Source organism: Sus scrofa, chromosome 1 (genome assembly GCF_000003025.6).
Source record: "Sus scrofa isolate TJ Tabasco breed Duroc chromosome 1, Sscrofa11.1, whole genome shotgun sequence".
In the NCBI taxonomy this organism is placed as follows: domain Eukaryota; kingdom Metazoa; phylum Chordata; class Mammalia; order Artiodactyla; family Suidae; genus Sus; species Sus scrofa.
In genome coordinates, this window is record NC_010443.5 from 122330347 (window position 1) to 122342589 (window position 12243).

The 12243-nt window shown below is 38.3% G+C and overlaps 1 protein-coding gene across 6 annotated transcripts in view; it reads left to right on the top strand.

Moving 5' to 3' along the window:
* Positions 1-12243, top strand: part of FAM227B (family with sequence similarity 227 member B) — a 234146-nt gene that overhangs the window by 191004 nt on the left and 30899 nt on the right. For all 6 annotated transcript variants that reach the window (XM_021073744.1, XM_021073737.1, XM_021073726.1 and 3 more), the window contains one exon: positions 9675-9772. In XM_021073744.1, the coding sequence (XP_020929403.1) occupies positions 9675-9772 (98 nt within the window). The remainder of the gene's footprint in view (positions 1-9674; positions 9773-12243) is intronic.

The following is a 12243-nucleotide window of genomic DNA, read 5'->3' on the forward strand; positions in this document are numbered from 1 at the left end:
AAATACATTAATTTGTTCAAGGTCATTTAGTCTGCAAATGGCAGAACTGGCATTTAAATGTGCTCATTGACTCCAAGGCGTAACTAATACACTTCTCTGCTTTAGGAAAGCAGGATAAGGGCACATACATGAGCTTCAAACTGTTGTTCAAGCAGGAGTTAGATCCACTCTTCTAGTGAGTAGGAAGGGAGAGTACCTGACCTAGATGAGAAGTCTCCCAAACTCTGAGTGGAATTGTCTTGGGGTATACCTGCATAGATGACTTAAATACTTTTAGAGCAATTTTTAAAGGAAGATCAACATCTTGAAATTCTCTGCCATTGGTGAAACATTCACCATGAATATAGTTGTGATGTTTTTCAAATGAAAATAGGAGTCACAGTCTGAAAAAAATAGAATAATATTTATAGAATCATACATTAAAATATTGACCCAATAAAGGTGTGTTCTGATACATTTAAAAAATTCTATTAAGAGAAGCCAAGATGGCCAACTAAAAAGATACTATGCTCACTTTCTCTTATAAGCATACCAAAATCACAACTATCTACAGAACAACCATTAATGAAAAAGACTAGAACCTACCAGAAAAGATTTTCTACAGCTAAAGACATAAAGAAGGAAACACAATGAGACCAGTAGGAGGGGCAGACTCACAGTAATCAAATCCCCCACCCCCAGGTGGGTAACCTACAAATAGAATAATTATATTGCAGAGATTCTCCCACAGGATCGAGAGTTCTGAGCCTCGCATCAGGCTCCCCAGCCCAGGAGTCTGGCATAGAAAAGATGAGGAGCCCCCAGAGTATTTAGCTTTGAAGGCCAGAAGGACTTAATAGCAGGGACCCCACAGGACTGAAGGAAATAGAGACTTCACCCTTAAAGGGCACACACAAAATTGGACATGCACCAAGACACAGGGCAAAAAGAAGTAATTTGACTGAAGCCTAGGCAAGACCTACCTGCTAGTCTTGGAGAGTTGGGGAGGAGAAGTGAGAGGGAGGCAGCTGCATCTCGACCTGGGGATGTAGACATTGGTTGCAGACATGTTGGGGAACACTGCTGGTGGCGATATTTTGACTCATTTGCTCCAAGACCTGGCACCACCCAATAGCCTACAGGTGACAGTGCTGGGACACCTCAGGCCAAACAACTGACTGGTCAGGGACACAGCCTCATCAATCACAGAAAGGCTGCCTAAAAACTAAAGAGCCCACATCTGCCTCTGGCCTCACCTCTGAACATGACCCAGTCCACCAGTAATGATGGAATATTACTCAGCCATAAAAAAATAATGAAATAATGCCAACTGCAGCAACATGGATGGACCTAGATATTATTATACCAAGCGAAGTATATTAGAGAAAGACAAGCATTATATATCACTTATATGTGGGAGCTTTAAAAATGATACTATTGAGCTTATTTACAAAACAGAAATAGACTCATAGATCTAGAAAACAAACATGATTATCAAAGGGAAAATAGGGAAGGGATAAATTTGTAAACAGATGAACAAGGATCTATTATATAGCATAAGAAACTGTATATAGTGTGGTTGCCTGATGGGAGGGGGAGGGAGTGGGAGGGATCAGGAGCTTGGGCTTATCAGACACAACCTAGAATAGATTTACAAGGAGATCCTGCTGAATAGCATTGAGAAATATGTCTAGATACTCATGTCGCAACAGAAGAAAGGGTGGGGGAAAAAACTGTAACTGCAATGTATACATCTAAGGATAACCTGACCCCCTTGCTGTACAGTGGGAAAATAAAAATAAAAAAAAAAGAAAAAAAAAAGAAACTGTATAGTCAATATCTTGTAATAACCTATAATGGAAAAGAATCTGGCTGTTGCAGTTCTGTTTTGACCCCTAGCCTGGGAACTTCCATATGCTGTGGGTATGGCCCAAAAAGAAAAAAAATAATAATTTAATTTTTAAAAATCCTGTTGAAGTAACTATAGAGGTTGTATAAAACACAGGAAGAAAATTAAATAAGGAGACTTAAGAAAAATATTAACACTTCAATATTGTCTCATTTTTTAAAATTTTGGATCTGAAATCTAAAATATTATTAGTCACAGCAAAACAGTTTAAAAGACATCTTTATCCTATAGTTTCCTTATACTTTGAGTTGTAGAATGAACAAAAGGCCAATCTGATATGATGTGACTGTTCAAGTAATTCAGTAGGTGACAAACAGAAATTTCCCAGTTCTTTGGAATTCCCAACTGATCTGCAACTGAGAGGATTGCTGTTTCTTGCAGCATTTCTACCTCTCTTCTAGTATACCTCTATCCTATTGCACGGCAATTCCTTAACAGTATGTCTTGGACTCATTCTCACCTACCCTGTGAATGAGCCCTGTCTTTTCCCATCTTCGTATCCCAGACATCAAAAACATAATTTAAACTCAGTGGACATTTGTGGGATTTTTTTTTGGGGGGGGTTGTTTTTTGTTGTTTTTTCTTTTTAGGGCCACACCTGTGGCAGCAGCAGGGTGTATGAGTTCCCAGGGGAATGAGAGCAACAACAGCTTGTGTTCAATTGCAGTGCCCTCCTCTGAGGTGATTGGAACCACAGGAGGTGCCTGTTCAGGGCCCCCTAGTGGTAGTGGGCCATGATTGCCTCTGGAGTCAGTGATAACTGTGGTGGTTTGCCCCTACCACCTATAGACTATGCATGAAGCACCCCATCTCAGCCCACATATGAGGTGCTTCACAGGCTGCTCCTAGTTGCAGGATCCTAAGAAGTGACAGAGATCACACATGTGGATATTTCCTGGAGCATTCAGCAGTGGCAGCAGCAGGGTGGGTGTGTTCCCATGGGTGTGAGAGCACCACCAGGTGGTGTTTGGTCACAATGCCCTCCTCTGTGATGCCCTTGAGGTGATTGGGGCTGCCAGTGGTGCCTGTTTATGGACCCCTAGTGGTGGTAGGACACTCCCACCTCTGGAGCAAGAGATAACTGTAGTGGCTCACCCCTGTCCCCTGTAGAACATGCAAGAAACACCTCATCCCGCCTTGCCCCCACTGGAGATGCTGCACAAACTGCTCCTAGTTCCTGGAAAGGGACAGCAATCAAGCATCTGGGCACTGCCCAGAGCATTTGGTAGTGCCAGCTGCAGGGCGGGTGTGCTCCCAGGGGAGCAAGGGCTATAACAGGTGGTATTCCATTGCAATGTCCTTCTCTGTGGTGCCCTCTCATGTGGTTGGGGCTGCAAGTGATTTCTGTTCAGGTATCCCCAGTGTCGGTGGGCCACGCCTACCTCTGGAGTCAGAGATTACTGCAGTGGTTTGCCCCCACCACCAGCAGACCACAAGAAGCACCCTGTCCTATTTAGCCCACACAGGAGGTACTGCACAGCTGCTCCTAGTTGTAGGGTCTTGGGAAGGAACAGTGACTAACTGTCTGGGTACCACCCAGAGCATTTGGCAGTGGTAGCTGCAGGGAGGGTATGTTTCCAGTGGAGTGAGAGCAACAGCGTATGGTACTTCATTGCAATGCCCTCCTTTTTTTTTTTTTTTTTTTTTTTTTTTTTTTTCCCGCCAACCCCTGAGGTGACTGGGGCCGCAGGTGGAGCCCACTCACAGGGCCCCAGTGGTGGTAGGCCACACCTCCCTCTGGCCTCCGAGACCACCACTGCAGTCTTTACCTGATGCCTGTAGATCATGTAAGAGGCACCACATCACACTTAGCCCCCTAATGTCCTTAGCTCACACAAGATTTGCCTGGCCACTGGTAGCCTGCACAAGAAGCACCCAGTCTCCTCTAGCCCAAGCAAGAGGCTTCTTGCCACCCGTAGCCTGTGCTAGAGCTGCCCTGCCCTCTGAGAGACTGCAGGCATGTGCATATGTGTGCACAGGAAGTTTCCTATGGTGGTCCACCCCTCCTCCTCTCGCCCTCCCTAACAGTGGCACCTTGCCTCTCCTGCCAGCCAGGACCTTCTCCTGAGTTCCCTCTGCCCTGCAATCCACTCCCCAGCTTGTAGCACACCATTCCCCTGCCCGTGGTGCACTGCTTCTTAGCCCCTCAGTTTGTCTCCACAGAGCCAACCTCAGTCCTCTCCCTGGGACTGACCTCTGGAGCCTAGGTCTCAGCACCCAGCCCCTGCCCGAGTGTCTCAGGCTGTGGTATCCATGCTGGTGGTTCGGATGATCTGTGCAGCTCTCACTCTGCTTTGCTGTTCTCTGTCCAGCTGCTGTGCTTTTCTCAGCTACAGTGAGATCCCGCTGACTCAGCTGATCTTTCATCAGTTAGGTGGCTTCCCAGAAGGTGGGTTCCTTTTCTCCTTCACAGCTCCCTCTCGAGAATGCTAGTCCCCCGTCCTGATTCCTTTTCTATTTTTTTTCTTTTGTTCTACCCAGTTATGTCAAGAATTTCTTGCCCTTTTTTGGAGGTTTAAGTTCTTCTGCCAGCATTCAGTAGATGTTCTGTGCAAGACATTTTACATGTAGCTTTTTTGATGTGTTTGTGGGAGAAGGTGAGCATGATCTCTTACTCCTCCACCATCTTGCTCCCTCTCCCCCAGCTTTACTTTTTTAAATTCTCTTTTTCTTTTTACTCCTCTGATTGGATGAATTCTATTGCCTTGTGTTTGAGTTTGCTAATCCTTTCTTCTGCTTCATCTAGCCTGCTATTGAACCCCTCTATTATATTTTCAGTTCAATTATTAAATCCTTCAGCTTATAATTTCTGTTTGGTACTTTCTTGTATTTTTTATCTGTATTGACATTCTTATTCTGTTCATCCATTTTTCTCCTCGCCTCAGTGTGCATCTTAAAGACTGTTATTTTGAACTCTTTATCAAGTAAATCAGTTATCTCCATTTCTTTGAGGCTTTACCTTTTTTTTTTCCCTTAGAACATTTCCTCTATTTTTTCATTTCCCTTGACTCTCTGCATTGGTCTCTTTGCATTAGATAAAACAGCCACCTCTCTCAGACTTGAAGGCATAGCCTCTTATAGGAGATGAATCTTATCATTCAACTTCGTCTTAGCTCTTCTTTGTCTCTCAAACTTTTGTGATTGTCCAAGCAGACTATTTTCTTCTTAGTGGCTCCAGTATTTGAAGGTGTGTGAAAACTTGTTAGTGTCCCAAAGGAAAGGATCTAAGTCAGTACCTCAGGCAGAAGCTTTGAAAATATGCAAATCCATCTCTTTCAGTGGAGGATTGGAAGATAGATGTTTGTATCTGCTCCTTCTGCACTAAGCCCTGAGGTGATAGCCATTTAAGAACTGTTTCTTTGTTATTGTCACATTGAAGCCATGAATATTAGCCCCACTTGTCATGAGTAGCAATCTGTCAAGGAATGTGTCTTCTGGGCATCAGCCATAAAAGCTAGTTCCCTGCCCTTCCCTTTTATAAGATATTTTTTTGATATGGAATGGTGTGAACATGGTTTCAACATACAATCCATCAATAATAAGTTTATATTAGTCACTAATTCAAAGAGTATAAAGCATTTTTATGACATCTGTCAAGACTGTCAAGGCTTAGTTATAAAATAAAGATAGTCTCAATAGTTTTTATTTTATTATTTTCAACAAATATAGCATATGCTACAATATGCAATAAAGTTGGTCTTAATTTTTGCATCTTTTAAAAAGTTCTTAAGTAGATGCATTTACAGATGATGGGAAAAAATAATTTTCTAGACATATGTTCCAATTTTTCCTTCAGAGCCCATTTACTGGTTGATTTTTTTAATGTTTTCCATTCTACACAAAAGATTTTTAAATGAGTCCAGTTCTCTTCAACAACACCTTTGATCAAATCAAGCTTAAAATCTATTCTGTTTTACTAAACATTTGCAATGTTTGGTTCTACAGAAACTTAGCTCATAAGTACATCATTTCCTTATCCCAGATACTTGTCCTTTATCTCTTTTTACAAAAAACATAGAAATACTTTAAAAGCTAATTACTGTGTCTTACATCTGTAACCTGTATGTGCAATGATTTAATCCTTGAACATACAGATATAATTTATAAAAAAAGTAATTAATGTGGAATTCCCATTGTGGCTCATCAGGTTAAAAACCTGACTAGTATCCATGAGGATGCAGGTTCAATCTCTGGCTCTGCTCAGTGGATTAAGGATCCAATGTTGCTGCAAGCTGCAGTGTAGATCACAGATGTGGCTCAGATCTGGCATTGCCATGGCTGTGGTGTAGGTCAGCAGCTGCAGCTCTGATTTACCCTTAGCCTGGGAGTTTCTATATGCTGCAGATGCAGCCATAAAAAGAAAAAAAATAATAGAAGAAAGTAAACCCTAAAAATACCCAAACAATATAATAATAAGATATTTTCCTTGGGAAGCAAATGTGAAACAAAATCACAATTTTATCATGCTTAAAATCTTCTGTTCTTGGAGATACTAAATTCATTTCAGAACTGATAAAACCCAAGGATACTAGCGATACCTTACATGTACATAGCACTTCATAATTAACAAAGTCATTTACAAGTATTTGAACTCTTTAATCTCTCTGTGAAGCTACTTACAATTATATGCATTATGTTAATGTAACGTACTTGGATAAGAAATTTTATTTAGAGCTTTGTGAAAAAGTCCATAATGCTTTAACATGCCAATTTAAAACATGAATTGTTTACAGAAAGGTGGGAGGATATAGGTTCTGTATATAGGTATGTAGACATAAGTAACTTATTTGAGGTCTGATATTTACGCAAACCAATGACAGGGCCTGCAGATGGGAGACTGAAGAGATTTGGACAAGTATGTGTATAAGGATCTGAAAAAATCTGGGAAGCCTGATAAGAAAATATACACAATAAGACAATAAGAATACATTCATGAGTTGTAAAACTTTCTTGAAATAATTTTATCATTTTTCTATATTATCAAAACAAGACTGCATTTATATTTTATTTGCTCAAATCACATTCTTTTTGTGTGATGACTACTTGTGTTACTCTTTCCTTTTTTCCCCGTACACTTTATTTTTTTTAGTTTTTTAACTTTTTAACATTTTTTAATTACAGTTGATTCCCCATATATTTTAGTAATAGTTGAAAGTCTCCTGAGATCAGTTATAATTTAAGTTAGATACATTCTAAAATAGAATCCCTGAGTAACATTTTTTCTGCTTCTATAGTTTATTAATATGTAGTATTGTGTGTGGCCTGCATGAACTTTAATTTTGCCAAGATATGTTATTTGACTCTAAGACTATTAGAGTAAAAATTACAAAACATGGATAGAAGTAACCATACTTACTTGCATGAGTGTCTCCCTTTAAAGGGATATGATATCCCTAAAATTAAAAGGGTGATAATTATGAAAATGAAACTTTTCCAATGTAGGTAAAGTAATATTGAAAATATTTGTCACTGAAATTTTTGAAGATTTAATCAGAACAGTTGAGACATACTTTCTTATAGTTTCATCAGATAGAGTCAATATTGGCATTTCAAGTGATCTTCCCAAGTATTAAGAAAAATTAAGAACAAAGGAGATATAAAACTATAATTAGGGAAAAATTAATATTTTTACCTAAAATAAATCAATGGATTAGAGAAATGTAAAAGGAAAAAGACTAGTAAATTTAGTGATTCTAAAATTACTTATTACTCTTATCATATCTGGGTGGGGCCTCTTTTATGTAGGGCATTTGGGAAGTTTTGTTTCTTTCACTCCTTTACTTCTAAAATTTATTTGCTTTGTGTTTTTCATTGATCTCTTATTTTTGTGTCTACTTCCATTCCTATAAGCTTAGAACCTTTACCTGATATTAATCTCTTGATAATAATTCTACATCAAAGAACGTCATCTTCTAGGGGTTTTATTGTGGTACAGCAGACATGAAATAGAGTTCTTTGAGTTATTAATACCATATCTGTTCATAGACACTAGAAATTAAGTAATACCACCTAAATATGTATTTAAAAATGATTTAAGGAGTTCCCATTGTGGCTCAGCAGGTTAAGAACACAACATAGTGTCTATGAGGATAAATGTTCAATCCCTCGCCTCGCTTCGTGGGTTAATGATCTGGCATTGCCTCAAGCTATGCCATAGGTCACAGATGTAGCTCAGACCCAGTGTTGCCATGGCTGTGGTGTAGGCCGGCAGCTACAGCTCCCATTCAACCCCTAGCCCAAGAACGTCCATATGCAGCAGGTGCTACTGTAAAAAGAAGGGAAAAAAAGAATGATTCAAAATTGAGAAAGTTTTATTTTTTTAATTATTGTTCCCAGAGAAAATATTTTTAATCATTTATCTTTCTAGTCTTTCTTTATACAGATGAAGGTAAATGCAGTATATATTCTCATTCTCTTGCATTTACACTGAACATACCATATTTTATTAATTCAGTCAGGTAATATACTCTATACACTCTTTTGCAGCTTGCTTTCATCACTTAATTATATGGCCTGTAGATATCTTCACATCAGTATGGGGATCTTGCTCACTTTTTTTTACAGCTCATAGTATTCCATCAAATAGAACTGCCTTCATTTTTTCAACCAGTACTTGAGTGCTAAATACATAGGTTGTTTATAATCTCTAAATTTTACAAATTATGCCATAATCATTAAGTTTGTACAGATTTTTATACTTATGTAAGACAGTGTGTGGAATATATTCTCAGGAGAGGGACTGCTGAGTCAAACAGAAAATGTTGATATTTTTGGTAGATATTGCCAGATTCCCTCCATAATGGGTTGTGTGCATGAAGTAGAAAAATTGCATGGTTCATTACCTTCCTGCTCACTCTAATAAGTTAGCTCATTCAAACTTAATCTAACTTTGGTTCCACCCAAAATTTTAAAATACAGTTTCCTTGCTAACCAATTCTTTAATCTCTGCCAGAGATAAATGCCTACTTGCCTTAGTATCTCAAGCTGATATCTAATATCTTAAAATGTGTAATGTAAAAAATTAATCCAAGTGACTTTCTTCAACTCATCTGGGTTTGTCATCAACATCACAATCTCTAGATCTCATTCATCTACCTGGTTATTATTATTCATCTAATAACTATCAGTGCCAGAATCTAGTACAAACTTCTAAGATTACGTTTTTTTCTTCTCTACATTAAGATATGCTTAATAACCTGCTGTGCTTTTAGACTGATTGACATGTCTGATTAAATCATATGATTCTCCTTTAAGACAAGATTCCCTGGGTACCCTCATGCATATAAATGCTGGTTGTAATGAAAAATTACCAAGTCTTTCTTTATGTGGGTATATTGTCAGTATATGGAAAAGGTAGATGTTAACATGTGGAAGCCCAAGCCTCCCTATTGCATTTAACTAGAGGGTCATGGAAAATAGCTCTGGACTCAGAAGCAAAATACCTAGGTCACATCCTTACCCTCTACTCTTAATAAATGATAGAGTAAGACTTACCCTTTAAAAAGTCATAGAGTTTCCTTCACTTTAGTTTTCTCATCTATAAATAGTTACTTAGCTCATAGAATGATTTGTGAGGATGACATGAATAAGTTGAAAAATTCAAAAGTCCTATTATGTAAAATTTAGATGAAATGGTCATTTCCTCTGACTGGGGAAAGTTATAGCAACATCCTAGTCTCCTTTTATACACGTTTAGGGTGCATTGCTAGGAAAAACAAGGGGTATCATGCCTTTTGTGATGAAAAAAAGAACAGAATTTAAGAAAATATTTTATTTTCTCCTTTAGCTATAGACTTCAATATGATGAAAATTTTAGAGAACCCCAAAGCACATGCAATACCTGCAACCAAGGAAGAACCAAGATTATCAAAACTGCCATCAAAGGTTTGGAGCATAATTATTGTTAAAAATGTTCTTCTTTAACTTCCAATATAATTAATTGAACAGTTTCACATGGACAGTTTGTTATGAGATTCTTGATATATATTTTAGAAGGCAGTAATGATCAGAAGGTATTTACTGCAGAGGATAAACTTAATACTAAAAGGATATATTTATCTCTGAAACAATCCTCATCTCTAAGGAAAAAGAATAGAATTTATCCTTTTCTCAAACTTCTGGCACTGCTTCTCCTTGGGTTTCCATACAAACATGGCTCTGATCTCAATAAGCATCAGAGTTACACACCAAAAAAAAAAAAAAAATCAAAGGAGTTTTCAACAGTGATTTACCTGTATCCACCTCTTAAAACACAGTCCTGGAATAAATGACAACATGTAGATACTATTACTCTTAAGTCTTGAAAGCTTACTTTCTCCACATTCCTGAAGGTGCCCTTCAAATAAAGATCCTACCAACTTGCCACCTTGTATTGCTTTAGCCAAGATCTGATGAGACCATTAGCTTGCACTTCTGAATTTGATCTCTTGACTTGTTAAGACAGGTTTTAAATTTGTTGCAGTCTTTATTGATAAACTTTTTTCTGAATCATCTAGAAAAGTCTGACCATTATTTTGTCTCAAATTATGGCTATACAAAAACCACTTTAATCTTAAAGTCAGGATGCATATATCTCCTGGTCTTTAATAATCCGAGTATGTAGAATCTCTTCTGACCTTCATAGTGCTGCCAAGGATGTTTTGTAAGTTCATAGGATAGAAACTGGTGACCTCTACAAATCAATTTGGGGGTAGATGGCAATATCACACCTTCTTGGCTTCAGGAACATGGAAGGCTGGAGTTGTTGGGCGTAGTGGAGGAGAAGGGCAAGATTGCTAGATTTAGAAATCAGGGAAATGTTTGAGAAATTATATATCTGATCTTCAGCAAGCACTGAAAATGGTCTTTTACACTTTGTTCACTAGTTGAAGTTATATGGACAGGTGGATTTGTAACCTTTTCCTGATGACACTATTAAAAGATAGAAAACAAATTGCAGATGTGTCTTTGGTAGTTCACTGTACTGCTGCATCATTGGCTCTGTCTCATGCACAACATTTTATCAACAACTTAATTAAAAAGTGGGCTCAGTGGTAATGAGCCCAACTAGTAACCATGAGGATGCAGGTTCGATCCCTGGCCTCACTCAGTGGGTTAACGGATCCAGCATTGCTGTGAGCTGTGGTGTAGATGGCAGACATGACTAAGATCCTACATTGCTGTGGCTGTGGTATAGACCAGCAGTTGTTAACGACTATTCAACGTTGAGCCAGGGAACTTCCATATGCCATAGGTGTGGCGTTAAAAAAAGAAAAAAAAATATGGTTGCTATTTTTATTAGCTATGTAGAAGTCATTTAGCTTGGAAGAGTTATTAATACATTGGATGACCAAAAGTTTACAACAGGCTGGAGGAACAGGCCTGATCTTAGAAGATAAACTGTTAACTGTAGAAAAAGTATAAAGGTCCACAATTTTACTTTATAAGTATAGGATAATAAAGCCTTGGCTTGGAGGCATCTGAAAGGATTGGGGAACAGTAAGCTCTGTCTGTATATGTATATGTGAAAAGTAGAATGTTATTGACTCCAAAATCTACTGTATTCATGAGCTGTTTAAACATATGGAATCTACTCCGATTAGACAATAATTGTGTGTTATGTTCATTCTGGAGCTATGCATTGTAAAAGGGTGTAAACAAACAAGTGTGTTGAGCTGAAAATAATCAGGATGATAAAGGGCCCTGAAACTGTAATGTTTGAACAATGGCCAAAATATTTAAAGGTATTTCCACTAGAAAAGACAAGACTCTAGAGGCCATAATAACTGTTTTCAAAGCTACCATAGGAATGCATTTTTTTTTCTGTGTGGCTCAAAAAGTTTTTTTAACCAATACATACTAAAAAGTTTTTACTCTTACCAATAGGAGACATTGCAGTTTAGCATCAAGAAAAGTTTTCTAAGCACCAGTGTTGTCCATATACTGAATGGGTGCTTGTGCAATGAGCTTTGACAGGACACACATTCAAACCTCAAAAATCAAAGTTTAGATTTCTAGTCACTGTCAACAATTATCTTTTAATAAGCCAACAGAAAAACTGAACATCCAAACCATCCCTTGTGACCTTCCAAAGTTTATAGGATCGTTTGGTTCTTCAAATGTAGTACTAAAGTGACTTTCCCTATAAAAGTCTTGTTTTATGGAATATTAAAGTTCTGTGCCAGCTTTCTGCTCTTATCATTTGTGGGGGTAATTGGACGGAGTGGAGCGTCTGTTAATTGTTTTTGGCTACTTGGTATGTTGTTAGCAAAAGTTTGTTGGACAGGAGTTCCCACTGTGGCACAACAGGATTGGCAACGAATTGGGAGCACTGGGATGCAGGTTAAATCCCTAGCCCAGCATGGTGGGTTAAGGGT